Source organism: Emys orbicularis, chromosome 1, assembly GCF_028017835.1.
Source record: "Emys orbicularis isolate rEmyOrb1 chromosome 1, rEmyOrb1.hap1, whole genome shotgun sequence".
Taxonomy (NCBI): Eukaryota; Metazoa; Chordata; order Testudines; family Emydidae; genus Emys; species Emys orbicularis.
The window spans coordinates 269031675-269058273 of NC_088683.1; the positions used below are offsets into that span (position 1 = coordinate 269031675).

General features: G+C 41.2%; 1 protein-coding gene across 3 annotated transcripts in view; it reads left to right on the forward strand.

Annotated features, from left to right (window-relative positions):
- The window catches only part of DOCK9 (dedicator of cytokinesis 9), a 308951-nt gene that overhangs the window by 201354 nt on the left and 80998 nt on the right, over nucleotides 1-26599 (forward strand). For 2 of the 3 annotated variants that reach the window (XM_065423846.1, XM_065397509.1), the window contains exons 30-37: nucleotides 2882-2965; nucleotides 3698-3809; nucleotides 7024-7202; nucleotides 8564-8680; nucleotides 10130-10250; nucleotides 19969-20102; nucleotides 24023-24137; nucleotides 26532-26598. In XM_065423846.1, coding sequence (XP_065279918.1) covers nucleotides 2882-2965; nucleotides 3698-3809; nucleotides 7024-7202; nucleotides 8564-8680; nucleotides 10130-10250; nucleotides 19969-20102; nucleotides 24023-24137; nucleotides 26532-26598 — 929 coding nt within the window. Of the gene's footprint in view, nucleotides 1-2881; nucleotides 2966-3697; nucleotides 3810-7023; nucleotides 7203-8563; nucleotides 8681-10129; nucleotides 10251-19968; nucleotides 20126-24022; nucleotides 24138-26531; nucleotide 26599 lie in introns of all 3 variants that reach the window. The other variant, XM_065397434.1, reaches the window with a different exon arrangement.

The following is a 26599-nucleotide window of genomic DNA, read 5'->3' on the forward strand; positions in this document are numbered from 1 at the left end:
TCTCTCTCCACTTGGTACTTCCTTCCTGCCTCTTTATCAGTTTTGGACGAATGGGCTAATTGGCTTCTTATTCCATCCAGCTGGCCAGCCTGATTGTCTATTTACCCCTCCCCCCAGTCAACTTTCTCAAGAGGGACTAATTAACATCTAAGTGATCAGAGTTCAGGCTCTGTTCACCCTGCACCAGAGGTGCAAGTAAGCCGGTCCGCCCCGGTACGGTGTACCGGCAAGAGCCGGTGCGCGGTACTGGGGTGGACCGGCTTCCCCAGGCAGCAATTTAAAGGGCCTGGGGCTCCCAGCAGCGGCTGGAGCCCCAGGCCCTTTAAATAGCCGCCCGAGCCCTGCTGCCAGAGCCCTGGGGTAGTGGCGGCGGGGCTCCAGGGACTATTTAAAGGGCTTGGGGTGGGTAGCAGCAGCCGGAGCCCCGGGCCCTTTAAATGGCCCCCAGAGCCCTGCTGTTGGAGCCCTGGGGGTTGCGGCGGCGGCAGCCGGGGACCCCTGGGGCTCCGTTGGCAATTTAAAGGGCCCGGGGCTCCGCTGCGGTAGCAGCGGCTGGGAGCCCCTGGCCCTTTAAATCGCCGACGGAGCCCCCGGCTGCCGCTGCTACCCTGGGGCTCCAGCAACGGGGCTTGGGTGGCGATTTAAAGGGCCCGGGGCTCCCACTGCCGCTACACTCTGGGGCCCTTTAAATCGCCACCTGAGCCCCGCTGCTGGAGCCCCACGGTAGCGACAGCAGGGCTCCGGCAGTGATTTAAAGGGCCAGGGGCTCCCGGCTGCCGCGGAGCCCCCAGCCCTTTAAAGCTCCGCCACAGCCTGGCATCCGGGAGCCCCCAGGGGTCTGGCAGCGATTTAAAGTGCCCCCAAACCCCAGGACTCCCAGCCGCCTCTGCAGCTGGTAGCTCCGGGGGTGATTTAAAGGGCCTGGGGCTCCCCGCTTCAGCTGGAGCCCCGGGCCCTTTAAATCTGGATTTAAAAGGCCTGGGGATTTAAAGGCCCCACCTCTTCCAGTAGAGGCTACGCCTCTTCCGGTTAAGACCCCGCCCACCTCAGGACTCCGGAGCACTGGTAAGTCCTTTAAGTTACTTTCACCCCTGCCCTGCACTCTGTCACAGGCATTTTCAGCATGCTTTTGTATGTGCAAATAGAGATGTATAAAAGAACAGGTTAAGTATTCATTGCAATTAGAAATAAGATTGTCTAAGCAAAACAGTGTATAGAATATATTATAAAAAATGTAGGTTTTAGTTTTGTGCTAGCAGTTGCATACTTCCTTGCTTATTATGATTTTTATTCCTTCATGGTTGTGCCATCCAATTATTTCCCCAGTCCTACAAAGATTTAAGCATAAGCTTAACTTTATGCACTGTGAGTAATGTGCCTGCATTTGCACTATGTAGTGAGGATCCCAATAGCTCTTTTTCTTTTATTCAGTGAGTAAGCTCTAACAAAAAACAAAACAGACAGACAAATCTAATGATGCTGAGGTCAATATCGTGTTTATTTGAAAAGAGGCTTTGTTCTCTTCGGAATCCCTTTCTTATTCACAATTTACTTCAGTTTGGGGTTATTTCAATAAGAACAGCGTTCCATTAATTGTATGGGAATATGCATCAATGGTGTAACTAAGATTTGTTACCTTAAAACTATGAGCACTAAAAAAGTGTGGATGAGCTTCCATAAAGCTCTATACACTTACCCTTTTATCTGGTTAGATTGTTTGTCCTTAGCTGCATGGGATTCACTTGTATGTGATTCAAAAGGTCTTTCTCCCTCAGTGTTATTTGAATCCTAACTTGTTTAAGTATGGTTTTACTATATTCAAAAACTTCCATTGTGTCTATTTTATCATTGTTCTGTTATGTGTTTGGTCACAATTGGTTGGAATCTCATTTGTGGTCTCTCTCTCTCTCTCTCTCTCTTTTTTTTTTTTAACTTTGGAAAAGGAAATTTTAAATGTTTTTGAATCCTTTTCAAAGGGTCTTCAACATCAGACATAACCTCAGGTTTGGTTTGGAGGAGGTGGAGAACAGATAGAATCCCTCACATACTACCAAATAAGTACACAGAGATTTTATATAATTTATTTAATTTACCTGCCTACATTTCAGGTGCCCAGTTGCACACCTAATTATGTTGAATATGCACGTGCATGACTAAACAAATTATCATATTCCAAACCCTGCCTGCTTATTTTCATGCTCTCATTTAGATGAATTATAGTTCTGTCACTCCCATTTCTCTTGTTGAAAATATTAACATGTATGTTAGCACAATTGGTGTGCCCAGTTAAGCATGTTAATGTCAGTTTTAGGGATGCAACACCAAATAATCTCTTTGAAAATTTGGTGTTTTGCATTCTGTTAATAGCTTTACTGTTAATGGTGATGCTGTATTAACCCAGGATCATCTAAATTATGTAATATTTAGCTATGTAGCAGCTACAGTCCCCAGTCAAGATTGGGCCCCATTCTAGACACTACACAAACATACATGAAGACATTGGACCCTATCCATAGAGCTTATGATTCATTACTGTCAAAAAAAAGATTATTTTGTTCATTTAAGCAACAATTTTACACATTTTAGTGTGAAAAGGGTAATTCTATAATTAAAAGCTTTTCCTAACTCTACTGTGTGGGCAACATTTCAAAACCTGGACTGATTGTGTTTTTCCTTTTTTGAGTATTTCTATGTCAAATTTTCCTTTTAAAATGAAGTAACTTTGTACTGTACAATGCTTGCTTTTAATAGCATTTATATTCAAACTAAATTATAAGTTAAAAATATTCTTGGAAGATAAACTTTTAAAACATGGATACCTAATTTACTGAACACTGCATCTGGAATTGCTTTAGAATGGTTTATATTTTATCTTTTTCAGAGATGTTTCACCTTTATGGATAGGGGTTTCGTGTTCAAGCAAATCAATAACTACATCAGCTGCTTTGCTCCAGGGGATCCAAAGGTACTCCACTCCTTTAATAACTTAAAAATGTGTTTCTCTTTTTGGTACACCTATGTAACAAATTGTGTTGAGATCCCAGAATGTTCTTCAGTTACAGTCAGGCATATTTTCAGACTAGTCTCCCATTCCTGTGCAGTCGGTGTGTTAATTTTTGCCTTCAAGACACCTTTGGTATTTTTGCCTCTCAGAATAGTGGGATTGGCTGTGACATCTTCAAAGAGGAAGAGTGTGACTGGTACAATTCTTTAGCATCCCTAGCTGGAAAATGGATGAAACAACATCAATGAGCACTTTATGCAAAACCATGAAAGTCTCAAGGAACAAATTGACAATAATTGAAAGCAAGCCCTCTGATATCTAAGATGTTCCTACAAATCTACGACCCTTCTAATTGCATGTGCCATGCCATCAAGGCACTCACTTTTTTTTTAAAGAGGTGCATATGATCTCTGCCAGGATCTCAAACAACTCTCAAATCTTGCGTGCCACACTACATAGACTTGATAAAAGTAAGAAATGTAACACAGAATTAGACCTGGCTTTCAAATGCTGTATTGTGCTAAAGAGTTCTCCTGGGTCTGCATGGCATGACACATATAGTCCCTAGGATTGTAGATTTGTAAAGGAGAGAGAAATCACTAGTGTTAAGAAATCTGTTTCCTTTTTAGCTATGCTACCAGAAAATCACTAAATTATTAAATTGTGTAATTTACATCTGAAATATTTTTGCAGACCCTTTTTGAATTCAAATTTGAATTTCTTCGAGTGGTGTGTAACCATGAACACTACATCCCTTTGAATCTACCTATGCCATTTGGAAAAGGCAGAATTCAGAGATATCAAGGTAAATCCACATTTTTAACTATGTATAAATGTTAAAATTTAAAAAAGGACAGGTCAGAGTTCGTAGCAGTCGTGGAACAAGTCAAGGTGGCAAGAACTGTCTTGCAGGCTGCCCTGCATGTGGCGGACTCGCCTATTCGTACCATGTCCTCTGCCATTGGCATGAGAAAGTCATCATGCCTACAAGCGTCGGGCCTCCCCCCAGAGGTCCAACAGACCATCCAGGACTTACCCTTTGAGGGCTCAGGACTGTTTTCGGAGCAGACTGACTCCAGGCAATAAAGAGCTGGTTTGATTTGTGAAAAAGCCAAAAAGACTGACAGTGTTCCCGTATCTCGATGACTGGTTGGTCAAGGGCCGCTCCAGGGCGCAGGTAGAAGCGCATGTACATCTGATACGGGTGACTTTTTCAGTGGACCGGGTCTATTGTTGAACGTGCCCAAGTCGACTCTATCCCTTACCTAGAGGATAGAGTTTATGGGAGCAGTCCTAGACTCCACTCAAGCCAGGGTGTTCCTACCAGAGTCTCACTTCCGAGCCATTTGCTCCATCATAGACAGCTTCAAAGGTTTACCAACCACAATGGCACGGAACTGCTTAAAGTTGCTTGGTCACATAGCCACATGCACATATATGATGCAACATACACGGCTGCAACTCAGACCTCTGCAGGCATGGCTGGCATCAGTATACAGACCCAAACAGAGACAACTTAGACAAGATAGTTTTGCTTCCTCCCCAGGTTATCGAGTCCCTACTATGGTGGCTCAATCCCCAAACAGTATGTACAGCAGTCCCCTTTTCCAGGCCCTAGCCCTTGCTGTCTCTAGTCATGGACGCATCAGCGTCGGGGTGGGGAGCACATCTCGGGGATCTCAGAACTCAAGGCCTCTGGTCCCAGGCGGAGCTTTTGCTTCACATCAATGTGAGGGAGCTGAGAGCGGTTTGCCTAGCCTCCCAAACCTTCCAAACCCATCTGGAAGTCATGACAGACAATACAACAGCGATGTTTTATATAAACAGACAGGGTGGAGCACGCTCTTCTCCCCTATGCTAGGAAGCCCTCAAGCTCTGGGACTTCTGCATAGCCCACTCAATACACCTAGAGACTTCTTATCTTCTGAGGTCCCAGAACAAGCTGGCGGACCATCTAAGCAGACCTTTCCACAGTCACAAGTGGTCCATTCGCCCAGACATCATCAACAGCATCTTCCAGCAGTGGGGAGTTCCCCAAATAGACCTATTCACGACGAGACTCAACAGGACGTGTCAGCAATTTTGCTCCTTCCAAAATCACAACCTGGGCTTGATCGCGGATTCATTTCCCCTCCCCTGGAGGGACCATCTGTTTTATGCATTCCCACTTTTACCACTCATTCACAAGGTCCAGCTCAAGGCCAGAAGGGACAGAATGTCAGTCATTCTAACAGTGCCAGCTTAGGCCCGCCAACCTTGGTATACAACGCTTCTGGAACTGTCAGTAGCCACTCCGATCGCCCTGCCATTGGTGCTGGACCTAATCACTCCACCTCACAGCGTGGAAGCTTCATGGCTAAACCCCATGGAGTTGGCATGCTCGGAGCCTGTCAGAGAGGTCCTCCTTGGTAGCCAGAAGCCGTCAAATGGAAGAGATTTTTGATGTGATCAGTACAGAAGGGCGCGTCTCTGATGCGGGCATCAATACTCTTCATTCTGGACTACCTGTTGCACCTGAAGTAGTTAGGTCTGGTGGTGTCGTCCTTAAAGGTTCACCTGGCGGTGATCTCGGCATTCTATCCTGCGATTGACGGCCCATCAGTCTTTGCTAGCCTGATGCTGGGCTGCTTTCTCAAGGGACTTGACAGATTATACCCTCAAATTCACCACCCAGTACCGGCATGGGACTTTAACCTAGTGCTCTCCAGGCTGATGGGGACCCTCTTCGAGCCCTTAGCAAGTTGCTCGCTCCTCTATCTCTCATGGAAGGTGGCATTCCTGGTTGCTATAACTGTGACCAGGGTGATGTCTGAGTTTAAGACCTTGACATCCGTACCTCCATACATGGTATTCAATAAGGAGAAGGTTCAGTTATGGCCTCATGCAGCCTTCCTTCCAAAAGTGGTATTCATTTTCACACAAGCCAGGACATTTTCCTTCCGGTGTTCTACCGTAAGCCACATGCCAAGAGCTGGGAGCAAAATCTCCACTCCCTAGATGTTAGGTGGGCATTGGCTTTTTCACAAATCAAACCAGCTCTTTATTGCAATAGCAGGTAGGATGAAGGGTCTCCCTGTCTCGTCCCAGAGAATTTCATCGTGGATCACATCCTGCATTCGAACTTGCTATGACGTGGCAAAGGTGCCAGGCCCAGCTCTGACTGCACATTCCATGAGGACGAGCACCGCCTCTGCCACATGTCTGGCGCAGGTCCCTATTCAGGAGATTTGCAGGGCCACAACTTGGTCATCAGTCCACATGTTCACCTCGCATTATGCCATCACTCAGCAGGCCAGGGACAATGCAGCTTTTGGCAGAGCGGTGCTCCAATCAGCGAATCCATGAACTCTGACCCCCACCTCAAGGGAAATGCTTGGGAGTCATCTACTTGGAATCAACATGAGCAAGCACTCGAAGAAGAAAAAACAGTTACCTACCTTCTCGTAACTTGTTTTTCGAGATGTGTTGCTCATGTCCATTCCAAGCCTCACCCGCCTACCCCTTCTTACCGGAGTACTCCAACAGAGGAACTGTCGGGTCGTCAGGGGCCTATATACAGCACCATGAAGGCGCGACTCCAGGAGGCTCCTCAGCTGACCCGACAGGTACCGCTAGGGGAAAAAGCTTCCAATGACTGTGCACGCGGTGCACACACACCTACTTAGAATGGACATGAGCAACACATCTCGAAGAACAACAGTTATGAGAAGGTAGGTAACCATTTTTTACTCTTAATATTCATTGTTACTAGTTTTCATAAAATTATACTTAAAGCTATGGTTGTTTTGTATTTCACTAACTGTCTAATGTCTACATGTTGAATGAACACATAGTATATATGACAAATGTCTGCCTGACAAAGCCATACAGTTTTGAGGCTAAGTGGGTTTTTGAACAAGCCACGTCTAAACTGTTTTTGCAACTAAGCATGAACAAAGGGGGAAGCCTATGCTTATGTTAATTGGCAAATTAATATTAATTGCACTCTTCCTAAACTACAGCTTATACTCTACTTTCAGACCTCCAGCTCGACTATTCATTAACAGATGAGTTTTGCAAGAATCACTTCTTAGTGGGACTGCTCCTACGGGAGGTGGGAAATGCATTACAAGAATTCAGAGACATCCGGCAGATTGCAATTAGTGTGCTCAAGAATTTGATGATAAAGCATTCTTTTGATGACAGATATTCTTCCAGGGTAAGTTTACTGCTACTCCAACAATTAGGAAGTTAAAAAGTTTAGGTATGTACGTTTTCAGGTTTTATGGATGGGAAAATACTGTTAATTTGCATATGAAGTATCAACAGAAAATAAGTGTATCTACAGTGATATAGTTAGTATATAGCTGATAGATATTGATACAAACATAGGGTTCTGAAAACTGATTTGTGTTTTCATTTTTTAACTATGAAAAAAATATAGTTATTAAAATAACTGCATGTTACATTTAAACAAATTACAATGTAGACAAATGTAGTCAGATTTTCTTATTTACTCAAAATAATTGCTTTTTAACTTATTTATTTGTAATGACTATTAACCATTATTAATATTCAACTAATTTTGGCTAGTCCTTCCATGATCTATTAGAAGGACAACTAGTTAATATAAGTGGAATTGCCAGTTGTAGTAAATATTATGACTTTGGAGTTTCCTGGTTTCTCTAAAATTTGAGGGCCTTGTGTTGTGGTGAAGCCTCCATGATTTTGTAATTGCACTTCTTAAATTTGCATAGTTTTAGTTTGACCCTTCCCATGTATTTAGTTTCAAGCACGTATCATTTTGTTCTCCAGTGGCATGTTGAAATAGTAAGAAAACAAATTCCTTGACCTATAAATTTTAATTGCAGCATTCATTGTTGAATAATAAATATTTAGTGGTCAGCATTGTATATCTGTATGCTAATGAATACATGTTCTAGACCAGCGGTCCCCAAACTTCTGAGGGTTGTGCCACCCCTTAAACCATCCACGCATCCTGGGAGCGGGGCCATGGCTCAGGGGGTCAGGGAGGGACGTGGGTTGGGGATGGGAGCAGGGCCACGGCTGGGGGCAGGGACGGGAGCAGAGCTGTAGCGAGGCTGCGGTGGGGGCTTGCAGCCAAGAGTGGCTCTGCTCCCAGCCCCGCCCCCAGCCCTGGAATGGAGGAGCAGCCAAGGCTGGGAGCAGGGGCAGGACCCGGATTGGAGCGCACCGAGGCTGAGGACAGGGCCAAGCCCAGGGCCAGGAGCCAGGGACATGGCTGGGGGCGGGACTGGAGCAGAGCTGGGGACAGGGAGGAGCTGGATGGCACCCCTTCCTTGCCCCCCGTGGGGACTGGCCCGGGCCATGCCGTGGCCCCCAGAAGTTCCTCCACGCCCCCCTTGGGTGTGTGTCCCACAGTTTGGGGACCTCTGTCCTAGACCCAGATTTAGCATAGCTTTCCTATTGCTGAATATTGGGTTCTGTAATTTGGGGAAGAATGGTAGAAGAAACATTCCCATTAATGGGGTTGTTTGTTTATTTCTTAAATCACTGGTTTCATTATTTGTTTAACAAGAACCATGAATCTTTGTTCAGAGCCATCAAGCAAGAATAGCCACTTTGTATCTGCCAGTGTTCGGACTGCTGCTAGAAAATGTCCAACGAATCAACGTCAAGGACGTGTCACCTTTTCCTGTTAATCCTTCCAGCAGCGTAAGTGAGCCTGTTTATTATTTGACATTCGGAGTTATTTTTAGCAGAATATATTCAATAATGTGCATATGGCGTGCTGAATGCTATGGACCTGATCCATGGGTCCAACCAAGGTGCACTTAAATCACCATTATATTTCATATATTCTGGGGTCAGCGGCAGGCTAGCTCAGTCTGGAGCATAAATTAGACCAGCCTTATGGCTGCTCTATTTTAAAATAAGCTTGTAATGGCCCCATAGGGACTCTTATGCCACCAAGGATAGCCAGAGCAGAAGAGACCTCAAGCCATGTTCCCACCTCATTTATGTCAAAGGACAAAGAAGTGGTATTGGTTTGTGTGTGCCCATATAGCTATATCTAGCTATATATGTTAATATTTGCTTTTTATAGACCGTATTGGTCATGTTCCTGTATTTTGCTCACTCCAAATTTCCATAAAAGTTTATTAGAATTTTAGGTGCACAGGAAATGCAGCATGTATATATTCATTTCTTTAAAAAAAAAAAAAAATCAATTGCCTATTTACAGCTACACACAAAGAAACGTTAAAAGAACATTAAGGTTACAAAGTCAGACTTTGAAATTACGAAATGCCAGAATTATGGTTGTCTGTGCTATCTTTAATTAGGCCCTCTTTTGCATATGCACTATGATTAGGGTCCTATGTAAATGACGATTTCACAGAAAGCATGGAAATCATGAAAATGACCCCAAATCATGATCATTTAGACGTTTTCCTTTTTAAAAAAAGTATTTACAACAAAGTCTTTAATACAAAAAAATTAGCTTCTCTACTTTTTTATTCAGAAATTAGGCATTAGTGTTTGAGCTGTCCTGCTAACTAGATCAACAGCTTGCATTTTTGCTATTCTAGACCCTGATCCTGCTAGCATTAACACGTACTTAACATGCTTGAAGTCAATGGGGCTACTCAACTACATAAAGTTCATCACATACCTAAATATTAGGAGGACTGGGGCTGTAGTTTTTAAAATGAAGACAGAGACAGGAGTCTTTGTTGGTACTTAGCAGACAGCCGATGTTGATGGAATCTTTTATTATCTAATTCAGTCAAATGACATAAAAATTACCAAGTGAAACAAAAAAGAGAAGTTCACAATATGTTTTCAGAAGGAGTATTTCCGGATGTTGTAAACAGAAGTAAGGCAAATCTAAATAAAGTCATGCTAAAAAGTATATGCCCAACTGTTGGCAATATTGAAGTAAACATATTGACATGTTAGAGGTAACCTTAGGTATCCCATGTTTGTTTCAGTGGGTTGTGGCATATACTTTGATGTCACCCTTGATTTTAAAAACATCAGATATCACATTCCTGCAGAGAGAGAGAGAGAGAGAGAGAGAGAGAGAATATGCGCGCACACTAATTTTGGAATGTCACAAAATGTACATTATAATCATTTGTTTTTTATTTCTTTTCTAAACAGAGTGCAAAAGATGAACCACTTAGTATGCCATCTGCAAATCCTTTAGTAACACCACAAAAATCAGGAAACACTTTGGATAACAGCCTCCACAAAGATCTGTTTGGTGTTATCTCTGGCATTGGTAATACATTTTTTAAAATTCTGACTAGTTTTCTCTTGTTTCTGTACTAAAAACCCTTTAAGTCTTAGTGTCATCACATTTTGAAAACATATACTATGAAAAGATGTAATCATTCCTTTCTTGGATGAAACTCAGATGAACTGCCAGTCATGAAAGTGAGACTGCGAAGGACATCACTTCAATCGGTTGTCCTATGTGGGGGTTTCTGAGCCTGGAGGGCAGGCAAAAATATATGAATATAGATCCATTCTGGTATAGCCATATCTCTGCCAATTCAGTGTAGCTTATTTATATTTATAGCAGGGCTGTCAAGCGATTAAAAAAATTAATCGTCATTAATCTCACTGTTAAACAATAACAGAATACTATTTATTTAAATATTTTTGGATATTTTCTACATTTTCAAATATGATTTCAATTACAACACAGAATACAAAGTGTATACTGCTCACTTTATATTTATTTTTATTACAAATATTTGCACTGTAAAAAAACAAAAGAAATAGTATTTTTCAATCCACCTAATACAGTACTGTAGTGCAGTCTCTTTATGATGAAAGTTGAACTTACAAATGTAGAATTATGTACAAAAAATAGCTGCAGTCAAACATAAAACAATGTAAAACTTTAGAACCTGCAAGTCCACTCAGTCCTATTTCTTGTTCAGGCAATCACTCAGACAAACAAGCTTGTTTACATTTGCAGGAGATAATGCTGCTTGCTTCTTGTTCACAATGTCACCTGAAAGTGAGAACAGGAGTTCGCATGGCACTATTGTAGTCGGCGTCGCAAGATATTTACATGCCAGGTGCGCTAAAGATTCATTTGTCCCTTCATGCTTCATCCACTATTTCAGAGGACATGCGTCCATGCTGATGACAGGTTCTGCTTAATAACAATCCAAAGCAGTGTGGACCGATGCATGTTCATTTTCATCATCTGAGTCAGATGCCACCAGCAGAAGGTTGATTTTCCTTTTTGGTGGTTCGAGTTTTGTAGTTTCTTTATCGGAGTGTTGCTCTTTTAAGACTTCGGAAAGCATGCTCCACACCTCATCCCTCTCAGATTTTGGCACTTCAGATTCTTAAACCTCGGGTCGTGTGCTGTAGCTATATTTAGAAATCTCACATTAGTACCTTCTTTGTCTTTTGTCAAATCTGCAGCGAAAGTGTTCTTAATATGAACAACATGTGCTGAGTCCTCATCCAAGACTTCTATAACATGAAATATATGGCAGAATGCAGGTAAAACAGTGTTGGAGACACACAATTCTCCCCCAAGGAGTTCAGTCACAAATTTATTTAACGCATTACTTTTTAATGAGTGTCACAGCATGGAAGCATGTCCTCTGGAATTGTGGCCGAAGCATGAAGGGCATACGAATGTTTAGCATATCTGGCATGTAAATACCTTGCAATGCCAGCTACAAAAGTCCCATGCGACCGCCTGTTCTCACTTTCTGGTGACAACGTAAATAAGAAGTGAGCAGCATTATCTCCCGTAAATGTAAATAAACTTGTTTGTCTTAGTGATTGGTTGAACAAGAAGTAAGACTGAGTGGACTTGTAGGCTCTAAAGTTTTGCATTGTTTTGTTTTTGATTGCAGTTATATAACAAAAAAAAATCTACATTTGTAAGTTGCACTTTCACAATAAAGAGATTGCAATACAGTACTTCTATGAGGTGAACTGAAAAATACTATTTCTTTTGTTTTTTACAGTGTAAATATTTGTAATCAAAAATAAATATAAGGTGAGCAGTATACACTTTGTATTCTGTGTTGTAACTGAAATCAATATATTGGAAAATGTAGAAAAACATCCAAAAATATTTAATAACTTTCAATTGGTATTCTATTGTTTAACAGTGTGATTGAAACTGGGATTAATTGCGATTATTTTTTAATTTTTTAATCGCGATTAATTTTTTTTGTTAATTGTGTGAGTTAACTGCGATTAATCGACAGCCGTAATTTATAGAAGTATGTTCAGACACATCCTTGATTTTGTCCACCTCTTGTTCAGTATGAAGACACGAAACTTAAATTGCTGCTGCTACTTCAGGAAGCAGCAACTTAAGGAAGCCATCAGCCAACCAGTGGGGAAAAGAACCAGCAGCTAATAAGAGACTGCCAGATAGCTGTCGGAAGCATAAGTTCTGCTTAAATGGATTTGGAATTTTTGGCACCTAAACCATCATTTCTTGCCTGCCTCTCTTTTTTATGCTGCTGAGGAGAAAAGAGAAAGCAGCATTGAGTCTTGCCCCTTCTTGGGGATGGGGTGGCCAAATCCCCACTTTCGGGAGATAATGATAGAAGACCGTCATTTAGATGAATTGCTATTGGTTAGCTCCCACAATTGTTTTCCCATTTTATGTGCCGTAGGTGTATTTTCTGGCTCCCCACAGCTAGTTTCAGATTATTTTGGGAATCATAGAATCAAAGTGTTAAAAGGGACCGCCATAGTCATCTAGTCTAACCCGCTACCAAGATGCAGGATTTATTGTATCTAAACCATCCAACATAGATGGCTATCCAGCCTCCTTCTGAAATCTTCAGTGAAGAAGCTACCACAACCTCCCAAGGGAGTCTGTTCCATTGTCCTGCTGTTCTTAATCTGCTATGCTGCTGTTTGAATCCATTGGATCTTGTCTTGCCCTCTGTGGCAGAAGAGAACAAATTTTATCCATCTTTTTTATGGCAGCCTTTCAGATATCTGAAGACTGCTATCATATCCCTCCTTAATCTCCTCTTTTCCAAACTAAACATACCCAGTTCCTTCAGTCTTTGCTGATATGGCTTGCATTCCATCCCTTTGATTGTCTTTGTTGCTCACCTCTGGATCCTTTCCAGTTTCTCTACATCCTTTCTATACATTGTTGACCAAAACTGGACACAGGCCTAAGCAGCACCGAGTAGAGTGGTACTATCACTTCCTATGATTGCATGCTATGCCTCTGTTAATGCAACCTAACTTGCATTTGCTTTTCTTGCAACAGTATCGCATTGCTGGCTCATGTTGAGGTTGTGATCCACCACAACTCCCAGATCCATCTCAGCAGTGCTGCTGCCAAGCCAGTTTCTCCCCATTCTGCATTTGTTCCTTTGGTTTTTCTTCCCTAAGTATAGCACTTTACATTTGTCTTGAATTTCATGTTGTTGTTTGTATCCCGGTTCTCCAATTTATAAAAATCCCTCCGAATTTTAGGTCTATCCTCCCAAGTACTGGCAACCCCGCTAGCTTTGTGTCATCTGCAGACTTGATCAATATGCTCTCTACACCTACATCCAGGTCATTAATAAAGATGTTAAATAACACCAGACCCAGAACAGATCCCTGTGGAACCCCACTTGACACTTCCCTCCAATCCAACCTCATTCCATTAATAGCTACTCTTCCTTTGCGGTTGTTTAACCAATTATGTATCCACTTAATGGTAGTCCTGTCGAGCCCACATTTCTCCAGATTACTTATCAGAATGTTATGTGGGACTGTGTCAAAAGCCTTGCTGAAGTCCAGGTATATTATGTCCTCTGCAGTCCCCCTATCTACCAAATTAGTTACTCTGTCAAAGAAGGAAATCAAGCTGATTTTGGCATGATTTATTCTTGGTAAATCCATGCTGGCTGCTAGTGATTACTCCTTCATCTTCCAGGTATTTGCAAATTTAATGTTTTATACATTGTGTAGTTGCTTCCCAGATATCGAAGTCAGGCTGACTGGTCTAGAGTTCCCCAGCTCCTCCTTTCTCCCCTTTTAAAAGATGGGCACTATGTTAGACCCTCTCCAGACTTCTGGGACTTCTCCTGTCATCCATGAGTTTGTAAATATCTCGGTGGCTCCGAGATTTCTTCAGCTAATTCCTTCAGTACCCTTGGATGAATAGCATCCAATCCCACTGATTTGAATTCATTTAAATTAGTCAGAAGATCTCTGACATGTTTACTTATCCCGATCTGCATCCCTTCCCGGTTATTGTCTGTGGTAACTTCAGTGGTCGTCCGGTCACATGTTATTTTTTGTGAGAAGACTGAAGCAAATTAGGCATTGAGCAGCTCTACCTTCCGATCATCTGCCGTTACCAGCCCACATTCTCCAATAAGCAGCGGACCAAGACCGTCCTTGAGCTTTCATTTTGATCTGACATATTTGAAGAACCCCTTCCTGTTGTCTCTAACATCTCTTGCCAGCTGCAACTCATTCTTTGCCTTGGCTTTCCTGATTTTGTCCCTTCACACTGCTGCTATTCCCATGTATACTTCCTTGATGACATGCCCCTCCTTCCATTTCCTTTTATGTATCCCTTTTGATTTTTAGATAGCTAAAAAGCTCCTTGTGCAGCCACTTTGGCCTCCTGTGGCTCTTCTTATCTTTCCTCAGCATCAGAATAGCTTGATGTTGAGCCTCTAGTATTTACTCCTGGGGGAATTCTGCACTACTGTGTGCATGCGCAGAATTCATGTCCCCCCCTGCAGATTTCTTTGCTTCCCCGCAGAAAAATGACTTTCTGACAGGGAAACAAAGGGAAGCTGCAAGAGCAGTCATGCGCCACTCCCTAGCTTTGCAGGTACGTCGTTTCAGGCACCCAGAGCAGCTGACGGAGAGGAAACTCACCGCAGGGCTGGGGACATCCCAGCCCGTAGCTCTTACCCTAAGCCGGGATCAACTGCTAGTCCCAGCTGGGCTTCCTCTTCCCCTGCAAGGAGTGGCTGGGTCTGTGTCACACCCACCCTCAGAAACCTCCCCCAGTTGCAGGAAGTTCAGCATCCTCCCCTGATTCATGCCCCCGTTGCTCCTCAGCTGCGGAGGGAGGGGTCACTATACAGGGAGCTGCTCACCCATCCACCCAACCCCCATGCATATGAACTTCCCATACCCAGAAACCCCATACCTGAACCCCACCCTATTGACCCACAACCCCTGCATCTGGAGCCCCGTTGCACCCAGACGCCCTGCCTCCGGACTCCCACCCCTGCACCCAGACCACCCCCCACTGAGCTCTCTGCACTCAAACCCCCACCCTTACGAGCCCCATCACCCTGAGCCCCCACATCAAGACCCCCATGCCACTGATCCCCAATTAGCTGCACCCAGACCCCCATCCCACCAAGCCCCATTCATCCAGCACCGAGACACCCCTGCTGAGACCCCCAAACCTAGACCCCTCTGCTGAGCCCCAATCACTTTCACCTGGAAGCCCCTGCAGGGTCCCATTGCCCCTGCACTTGGATCCCCCCACACACACACCGGATCCCCCCACACACACACACACCAGACCCCCCACTGAGCTGCCTGTATCCAGATTAGCCCACACAGAATCCTCTCACCCCACACCTGGATCCCCCCCACACTGAGCTCCTCCACACCTGGTGCACCTGGCGCAGAGGGGCAGGGCCCCAGGTGTTTCTGGGGCAGGCCCAGGCCTTGTGTTGTGTCAGGGTTGGGTGTAGCCTCACCATTGAGTCCGTGTCCCCAGGGCGAGGGGTGGGGAGGCTGCAGGGTGATCTCCCACCTTCATGCATCCAGTGGCCTGTGCTCCCCACTGCCATGCTGGAGCCTCTGCATTTATTTATTGACCAATAAAACGTGCAGAATTTTGCAGATTTAAAAAATATTGTGTGCGGAATTTTAAATGTTTTGGCGCAGAATGCTCTCATGAGTAAGTATTACATCTTTGAAGAACTGCCAGCTTCCTTTGACTACTATTTTTTTCCTAATTGGCCTTTCCATGGGACCTTGCCTAGTATTTCTCTGAGTCAATTAAAATCTGCCTCTCTGAAGTCCAGTGTCCTTGTTTTGCTGTTCTCAGATCATAGGTGCTTGCCCCAATGCTGAGGACATACCTTCCCATGCTTTTGCTGCTTAAAATAACCTCATTTTAGTAGATCACCCCTATCTTTAGCAACAAGCACTGCCTCTTCTCTCCATAAAAGCGCAGTAAAGAAGAAAGTCGGCATTAATCACAGTGTCCTATCAAAATTCCGACTTGGAAAATCATGTTTTACTTACCTGAATTCCTCCTGCAACTGGATATGCTCTTCCTCAACTTCTGCACTAAACTGACTTGTTGTGTTGCTATTAAACAGCTGTTGCATGACACTGGTGAATGAAGAGATTCTTATGTGTGGAAAGAAAAAAAAGAATGTCTGTTAAGTGAGCTGGGATCCTTCAGGATAAAAATTGCTATGTAAAAATAATCATTTATTTTTATATATTGGTAACTATGCACTGAAGTAATGGGTGAAATGCCTAAAATGCTAAATTGATTATATTAGAATTATTCATCTCTTAAATACTACTTTGATCATTTTTCTACATGCCCCATGCAGAATCTTTCAGCCAGCAGTATCCATTGGAGGCTGCATATGCACCCTGCATCTAGGGTGACCAGATATCCCGATTTTATAGGGACAGTCCCGATTTTTGGGTCTTTTTCTTATATGCTCCTATTACCCCCCACCCTCTGTCCCAATTTTTCACATTTGCTGTCTGGTTACCCTATCTGCATCTCCTTGTCCCACTTCCTGAGGAGAGGGGTAATAAAAGACAGAACAGCCCCAACCACCATACAGTTCCTTCTTACTGCCAGTTACAGTGAGATAGAGCTACACAGTGTCCATCTGCTTCCCTGTTGTATCATAAGTAGTATTAGATTTTTAGTTAGTGTTAGTTTTAGTAGTTTTTTAAAGTTGTATTTCTTTCAATCTGTTGGCAAAAAAAAAAAAAATCTAAATTAGAAAACTAGAGCTGTTCTTGACTCTTCCCTTATCATACCTCAAGATTCCCCACAATCTAATATAAACTTGGTCTTCCTGAAGTGGCTCTTCTTATAGATCTCCTTTATGTGGTTTAACCATACTTTTTCTAATTTAACTCAGGGATTGAAAAAATCTCTCTGTTCACTTGGTCCCAGACTATCAATGTTTGCTGCTCCTGAAAACATTTGTATTGATCCACCTCTTGCCAGCTTGCAAGATATTTATTTATACATTTTAGCTTTAACATCTCAGTTGCTCTACAAAAGAAATCTAATACAGATCTGCTCTGATTCCTTCTCCCAGAAGTGTTGATGTTGTGACTTTATATGCAAGACTGCACCTTTGCCCCCTTCAGGGGTGGTTAAGACCAGTTTATTACCCAGTCAGATACACACTATGCCTTCCTGTAGTGATACTTCCAAAGGTGCTGGCATCTCTTCATTGGTGGATGGACTCACCTTTGTCTGTGCCAGTGAGTTTTTTCATCCAGCTTCTCCATCAGACTACTCTAAAGGATGCATCCAAGCAATGATGGAGTTCACACCTAGGCAAATTTCAGGCCCACAGGAGGAATTGCACTTAAACATATTGGAGTTAAGAGCCATTCTTCTACCTTGCAAAGCGTGTCTGTCCGTGCTCCAGAACACCCCTCTTCAGATCCTAACAGATAATAGGACAGCAATGTATTGTATACACATTTGGAGGTTGCAAGATCTTCCCCTCTATTGGGAATCAATTTTCTTGTGGAATGGTGTAATCGTCATAGCAACCTGTTGGCATTTTGTCTAGCAGGTGTCCAGGACAATTTAGCAGATTATCGGAGCAGGAAAGACTCCATCTCCAATGAACGGGAGCTAAAAAACTCTATTTTGAATTCAGTGTTTCATGATTAGGGCGTTCCCTCAATGGACATATTTGCCACATATGATAAGAAATATCCCATATATTGCTCACCAGGAGGAATGAGTCCAAAGTCTCTTGCAGACGCAGATCTGATTCTGTGGGATCAAAACATGCTATATGCCTTTCTCATTTCTCCTCATCCTGTTAATCCTCAGAGTACTCAGGAAAGTTTGTCAGGACAGGGCTCGGGACAAGCTTCTACTTGGGCCCATCAATTTTGGTTTCCCAATCTAATTCACCTTTCAATTTGTCTATCTTTGGTTCCCATCCTTCCAAATATCCTTTCTGAAAATCACAGCCTAGTGTACTGGACCCAGACCCAAAAACTCTGCACTTGACAGCATGGAGGCTAGCTGGCTGACTCTGCTTGAGGAGAACTGCTCACTGACTATTCAAGTTTTTATTCCTGCTAGGAAAGCCTCTACAAGATAGGTGTGTGTATATATCTATATATAAGTGGAGGCATTTTTCAGTATGATCTAGTCAGAGAACTATCCAGTCAGAGAACTCTTCTGTCTGAACTATTTTAGACAATCTATTATCCTTGAAACATTGTGGTTTTTCAGTTCTGTTAAAGTGCATTTACCAGCTGTTTGAGGGTTTTTATTGCTCGGTTAAGTGGTTATTTGGGGTTTTTTTTCAACTGTTAACTCTACAGTTTCCAAGTTCTTAAAGGGGTTTACACTGTTTACACTGGTTAAAGATTCCTTTCCTTCCTTGTGCTTGAATATGGTATTAATGTCTTTAATGGAACCTTCTTTCCAACCTTTAACATGTTCTTTGTAACACTTTTCTATAAAGACAGAATTTGTAGCGGCTGTCACTTCAGCGTGTAGCCTGGTGGAGTTGCAGACCAGGTCTACACTACACATCTATATCAGTGTAACTGCATCGCTCAGGGGTGTGAAAAATCCACACCTCCTGAGTGACGTAGGTATACTGAGCTTAACCCTCCATGTAGACAGTGCTATGTCCACAGGGAAGCTTCTCCCGTTGACATAGCTACTGCCTTTCGGAGAGATGGATTAACTATGCCAATGGGAGAAGCTTTCCCATTGGCATAGGAGCATCTTCACTTAAGAACAGCAGCGCAGCTACTCCGATGCAGCTACACCCCTGTAGCACTGTACATGAAGACAACTCCGATGCAGCTACACCCCTGTAGCACTGTACATGAAGACAAGCCCACAAGTTTTGATGGCTGGGTCTCCGTACGTGGTTGTCTATAAGGACAGAATTATGCTTAGGTCACATCAAAAATTTCTGTGTTAAGGTTTCTTATACTGTGAAACAGTTTTCCCTTCCCTTTTCAGTTAGGGTGCAATCTGCAGGGCTCAAGCAACCTCTCTCAGGATGTGTTAGAGGTGCTCCTGTCTAGGAACTCTGTAGAGCACCTACATGGCATTCTACTTATACATTTTACTAACACAGCTTCTAGATCAGATGCTCAGTTTGGCAGAGCTGTCTTGCAGTCATTTTTTAGATAGGACTCTTGTCATCCACCTACCTGAGAAGTAACTGGTAGTCAGTCTGTGTGGACAAATGCTCAGAGAAGAAAGAGATTACTTAGTTCACAGTAACTGGAGTTCTTTGAGATGCCTTTGTCCACATGGATCGTACTATGACTCTTCTTCCCCACTGGAGTCCTCCTACTGGATTTCAGTATTGGTGAAGGAACTGAGTGGCATTTAGGGTATTCCACTCTTTATGCCCATGGGGTGGGAGGCAGGAGGGTATGCAGGCCAAATGTGCAGCCTCTGTGCTGCAAATGTGCAGCAGATGCTGCTGGCTAAATGATTCCAGGCTCAGACACATGGGTATACACACCTACAGTGGGATCTCTATGGACAAAAGCATCTTAAAAAAAAAAAAGTGTTACTGTAAAGTAAGTAAACCTCTCTTTTAAATGCATTGCAATTAAGATTTTATCAATTTTACTGAAAGAAGGCAGACTTCACTTTTTAAAAATTTGCACTGAATTTTGTGAAAATAGTTCTCCATTAGTAATCTCTATAGTATTTTCTCTCTCATGTGTGTGTCTTTCATTTTTTTATTTAGCTTCCCCATATACCTCATCAACTCCAAATGTTAATTGTGTAAGACATGCTGACTCAAGAGCCTCCCTTATAAGTACAGATTCAGGAAACAGCTTCCCAGAAAGACATAGTGACAAGAACAATTCTCTTGACAAGGTAAAAAATAAGCTTTTGAATAAGTCTTCATGTTAACAAATGTAATTCAATATCATTAGGAAACTGTCTACTACATAGTAAGAAATCAATCCAGCTCCCATTGGAGTCAATAGAAGTCTTTTTGCACTAACTCCATTAGGAGTTGAATTGTATTCTGAATATCAGCATTGATTAAAACATGAAATAACTTCATTTGATAGTGTTACTATACATAAAATTGTTTATTGTGAAATAAAAAGTAGTTATCATGTGGATTTGCTATTTTGCACTGTATACATCATCAAAATAATTTATCGAATATGTGAACAGATATTTTTATGTAAAGAAACATTTTTAGAAAATAGTTATTACTGATTCCTGTGCTGGATAAGGGCACTCTGATCTACTAAAAGAAACATTTTAAGTTTAAGTAAGGAGTACTGTAAGCCAATTCCAAAGCAAGAAACTGCAGTAACTGTGAGGTATTCAGTCATGTTTGTTTATAGCTGATGTTAACACTTAATTTTCTTAGACCTTGTTGTGCATTTCACGACATATGTTAATTTTTTTCCACTTACCCTAACATGCCTTTGTGTGGCAGAGGGAGAAACTTCGCAGAAGGTATTCTGCTCATGCTATGCGTTTTAGTGAAGAGGAAGAAGAAAATTCCCACTTAGCAAAGAACAGTCGTGTTACAGTGGACTTTTCACTTCTGACAGTTCCAGCTTTACCAGAGAAAATGTTGCATGTTGCGCTCTCTCTTCAGTTACAAGAAGTATTTTGGTTTTTGTACTTGATATAGTTAAGACTCTGGGTGAAGAGTGTGGTCAGTAGAGTTTTGCCACAGCTTTGCAGCATTTTATACCTTCTGTAAATATGATGGATCAAATACCAAAACAACTAAAAAGTTTCATTAAAATAGCATGTAGCTCCCAATCCTGCAAATGCTTATGCATGTCCTTCACTTTAAACACACAAGTAAACCCATTGAAGTCAATGGAGCTTCTCACATGCTTAAATTTAAGCATGGGTATAAGTGTTGGTAGGTTTTGGGGCCTTAGCCTATGGTGTGCCTATTTTAAGTAGACTAAACATTATTTTGTTTTCCTTTTTCCCAAGATATATGATTGGCGGAAAATAGATAGATAGATATAAAATATGGACTAAGTAAGAAAATTCTTTAACTGAAAACATGTTCTGTAGGTGTATTCTGCTGCTAAATGGCAAAACTGTCACCCAACATTTAGTTAATGTTTTGTTAATGTCTTAATTTGCAGTGTTCTGCTAATTAGTTGATCTTTGGGCTGGAATTTTCAAAGGAATTTAGGGGAGTTCAGTGGCAGACATTGAATTTCAATGGGATTTGGGTGCCTGACTCTTAAGCTCCTTTGAAAATCTCCACCTAGTCTATCAGGTTAGGTTATGTAGGTGTTTTGCTTGATGTGGCTGCTGTTAATGTTTCCTCAGAATAATATTTAGTCCTATCAATTATCCGCTGATTTTCTAACTTTCTTTTCAGTAGTTCACTTGTACACTGTAAGTGTCTTTGAATTTTTCACCACTTGTATAAGGATTTCATTAATAAATGCCAAAGCAATTTTTTATTCTCCATTGAAAATTGCCTATGAAGATCCATGCTTGCAGGAAGTGTATGTTCCTGCAGCATCGAATCCGAGCTTGCTAGTGACTGCTAATGTTATATGCATGTTTCCTGGATTCAGATTACAGTTACACGGCGCCATGGCCTCAGCGTCATCCCAGTTCCTTTTCTACTGCTTCAGCAGTGATGTCAGAATCTTTGTTTTTCCTGTAGTTAGCATTATATCTAGTTCCATATTCAGTTCCACTTCAGTTATTTTACTTTACTCCATGCCTGTTGGATATTTAATTTGGTCTCAGATACGTATTCAGCACAGTAATTTTGCTTTTTACAGCTCTGTTTTGGATTCTCTGATGGCAGATTCCCAAGTGTTTAGGGTTCACATGACTCACATGCTGAAACAGTGTCTGTCATGGGTCTGAATTTTGCTGCCTGTGTTGAGGAGGACTCATCAAAGGCACTCCATTTAAGAGACATTTATACAAAGTGTTCAGTGAGCAACAGAGCTCTCTGAAGGCTCCCTTCATGGGACAAGTGCTCTGACTATCTGAGGCTGCTTCCGTGTCAGCTCTTATCCAGCTAATTACTTGTCATGGATGGCTACCTCAACATTGGGAATATACTCTGAGATCTTGAATGTGAGATGCTTTAAGATCCAACCTGTTTATAGAAGCCTGAAGATTTAAAACAGATTTATCGTAACATTTTGGAGGACCTGACTATTCACAAAGAAAAATAAATTTAATGAATCTACGCATTCATGGACAGCATATTTCTGTTCCAGTCCGATAGGTGCCATTGATCTAAAGGCGCCTGAAATAGTGAGAGGGGGCTTGGGGCTATAGAAGATACTACAGGGGATGCTTTGATGCTGAAAATTTTGTCTAGTATGCATCCTGCCTTCTTGGAATTACCTTCCTTTTCAAATCTGTGACCTGTGAAAGATCAAAACCAGCACCTTAAATCGAAACCCAGATAAGCAGTGCTGATTGTTCAGCAGTGGTTTAATACATTCTCTTCTGTATCTTCTAAATAGTAAGTTTTATTTATCACTCAGGAACCCTGGTATCAGAGCTTTTCCCTTCCCTGTTCCTTTTTTGTTGACCACCTGATTTAGAAAGGACTAAGTTTACTTTAAACTTCTTAACCCTGGTCTACACTACAAATTTACATAAGTATAACTATGTTGTTCAGGGGTCTGGAAAATGCCCATCCCGGAGTGATGTAATTATACTGACCTAACCCCCACCACAGACAGAGCTATGTTGACGGGATAGTTTCTCCCGTCAACATAGCTACCACCTCATAGGGAGGTGGAGTACTTATGCTGACAGGACAAGCTCTGCCATCGGTGTAGGTACCGTCTTCACTAAGCACTGCAGTGACACTGGTGCAGCTGGTCAGCTGCGGCGCTGTAAGTGTAGACAAGCCCTCAGATTATCTTTTTATGCCATATAGGGATAAATCTAGGAGGGAAGCACATCTCTAGTCAGATTGCCTTAGAGGGTAAAATGGAATATGCAAAACTGTTATAACTAAGAGTTTTATAATGCTTTCCACCTGGTTTTAGAGAATGTCTAAGAAATGCTTCTTCCACAGAAATGTAAAGCTGCTACTAGGAACGCTGTTCATATGAATACACAATACTATTTTTTTAATTTGGTAATTAAACTTGATGCACAGTTTGGAAGATGAGTGCTGGTTTAGTTCTTTTTAGACACACTTCCTTCAAGGGTTGTTATTGTTAGCTAATTTTCCACAACTAAGGGGACTATACAAGCAGTTGCTGGAGAAAGGAAGGTTACTTACCAGTAACTGGTTCTCCAAGAATGTTGGTATTACACGCGTCCCGCACACGACCCTTTCTTTGGAGTTCTCATGTATGACTTTATGGGGAAAAAATCAGTGAGTCAGGGCCACAGCTCCTTGTGACCTCGCTCCAAATGTAGGATCCACAAAGGAGCGTGCATAGGTGTCTTAAAAATCACACAGCTCTTTTCTAGATGATTTTAACTTGGCACCAGTGACACATGTACTTCCCACAAGTGTAGATACCACTGTATAATCCTAAATTGCAGGTACTGGTAAGTAGCCTTTCTTCCCTGAAGGGGGGAAATGCATGTAAAAAAGAAAATAAAACATTGAAGGTGAAGACACTTAATTTGGCATAGTTTGTATGCACAGTTAGATGGGTTACTAAAATATACCTCTGTATAAATTTTGATCTTGTCTCCATTCTGAGATCCCCTTCTTTTCATAGGAGTTAACAAAGCAATTCAAAATTAAGTTTTTAACGGTTTAAGAAAATGTTTCACCCAAATTTACTCCTATTTATTCTCAGAACCAGCACTGTGGCACTTTAGGAAGTTCTGTAGTTCGAAGTGGCAAATTCGACCAAACAGAAATCAAAAGTCTGCTCATGTGTTTCCTTCATATTTTAAAAAGCATGTCTGATGGTAGGTAAACGACAATTCTTCTTAATTTTGTAAATTTATGAGATGGAGGGTTTGATTTATAGATCTACAATCTTTCAAACTATTTTCAGTAATGGCTGTGGTATCTTGTTAAGCCTTTCATGTGTGAGTTGATGGTTTTACATTTCTTCTTGTTGTACTTGAGTGATAAAATTAAGTCCCACTTGAAAACTTGTAGTTCGTAAATATTAATTATTCCCTTCAATAGTATATGGTTAGTTGAAGGTCTCAGTTAACAAATATTTGTCATTGCATACGTCAGTGTATGACTTTTTATTGGGTATTGGAGAGGAAGAATGGTCCAGTATTTGGAGCTCTAAATTAGGATTTGTGAGACCTGAGTTCAGTTCCCTGCTGTGCCATAGATCTCCTGTGTGACCTTGGGCAAGTCACTTAGTTTCTTTATGCCTCAGTTGCCATCTGTAAAATGGGAATAATAGTACTTCCCTACTTCACAGGAGTATTCTGAGGCAATCAGATATTTCCGTGATGGGGCTATATTAGTTGAGCTGAGTGAATAGTTGATTTTTCAAGTCAGTGGCTAAACTGAAAAATCTGAAGAAAAAAAAATTGTTTCAGGTCAAATGTTTTTCTTTTTCAGGTATTTTTTCCCCTTTTCTTTGTTTGTTTAAATAAATTAGTTAATTTTTTTAAAACAAAATGGAGCCTTTTTTGAAGGGGGGAGGTTAAATTTCAGTTGGAACTATTTGCCCTGAATTTGCAAATAGTTTTGGTGAACCCAAAACAGCATTTTTTTTGGCAAATAAACTATTTGTCCAAACAATTTTGTTGAGTTCTACATGAAAGTATTTTGGAACGATAGAAACTTTAAATATATTTATTATGTAAAATGTTAATGAGATGGCCAGTACGGTTATCAGAAATCAGAGTAACAATGTAACTTTCAAAGATTATGTAAAACTAACATTAATTCAGAGTTTTAAAATAGTGACTCAAAATTAAGAAATGCATAACAGTTGGCTGAAGTTTAGTTTATAATACAAATGTGCGCTGTCTTTAAAATATGAGAGGCATAAAACAAGGATGTAGAACATTTTTCTGCCTGCAACTCTCACACTTCCCACATGGTTTCCTCTATGACCATACATCTCAGATTTCTTTTGTTTGATTAAGTCAAAAGGACTGAGAACTGCAGTATGCAAATTTAATTATCAGTTCTCTCTGCCAAATATAGCAAAAGTCGGTATGTACTTTCAGCACATATTTTGATAATTAATTTCAAATTTGATTTATGTAATGGTAAAAATGTGTACACTGTGATTTGAAAGTTTCATACATTGTATAGCAGGGGTAGGCAACCTATGGCACACGTGCCAAAGGCGGCACGCAAGCTAATTTTCAGTGGCACTCACACTGCCTGGGTCCTGGCCACCGGTCCGGGGCGCTCTGCGTTTTAATTTCAAAATACTTTAATTTTAAATGAAGCTTCTTAAACATTTTAAAAACCTTATTTACTTTACATACAACAATAGTTTTCCTTCTAAAAACATTAAAATGTATTACTGGCACGTGAAACCTTAAATTAGAGTGAATAAATGAAGACTCAGTACGCCACTTCTAAAAGGTTGCCGACCCCTGTTGTATAGTATCAGGGGGTAGTCGTGTTAGTCTGTATCCACAAAAACAACTAGGAGTCCGGTGGCACCTTAAAGACTAAATCTGTTAGTCTTTAAGGTGCCACCAGACTCCTTGTTGTTTTTATACATTGTATAGTCTCACTTATTGCAATGTCAGGAATGAGAATAGAAATGTTAATGATATGTTTAATATTTATTACATGCTTTACATGCAGTGCTTCATATAATTATTTGAATATGATTTTACATGCAGTAATTGCAAAAAATAAAACAAAACAAAAATATCCTTTGAGTGATTCCCTCTGGCCTTAAACTCTGACTGACTGAATTATATATTTACATTTCAAAATATATAAGTAAAATACATTATGTAAAACACTTTATATGAAACCTGCAAATGTATGTTTTTTTCAATTATTTAAAGGTCTTCTATTTTTCTTAGAATTGCACAATAAACCATTGTCTGCATACTTTATTTTATATATATATAATAAATACTCCTCTACAAATTAATTCAATACTATGCTATATATTCAATAAACATTTACTGCAGCAATATTCATTCAAAAGGCTATCTTTGAAATTACAAGATTAGGTTCAAAGGAAATTTTAAATTTTATAGAAAATTGTGACAGTTGTCTGCTCCCAGAAAACCCTTTTCTGGACCGCATGAATTATCATAACCTCAAAGTTGAGAACCAATGGCGCAAAATGTTCTTATTAATATTGTTGTTAACTACCTTTGATTTGTTTATTTTTTAAATTCTTCATTTTCTAGATGCTTTGTTTACATATTGGAACAAGGCTTCAACATCTGAACTTATGGATTTTTTCACAATCACAGAG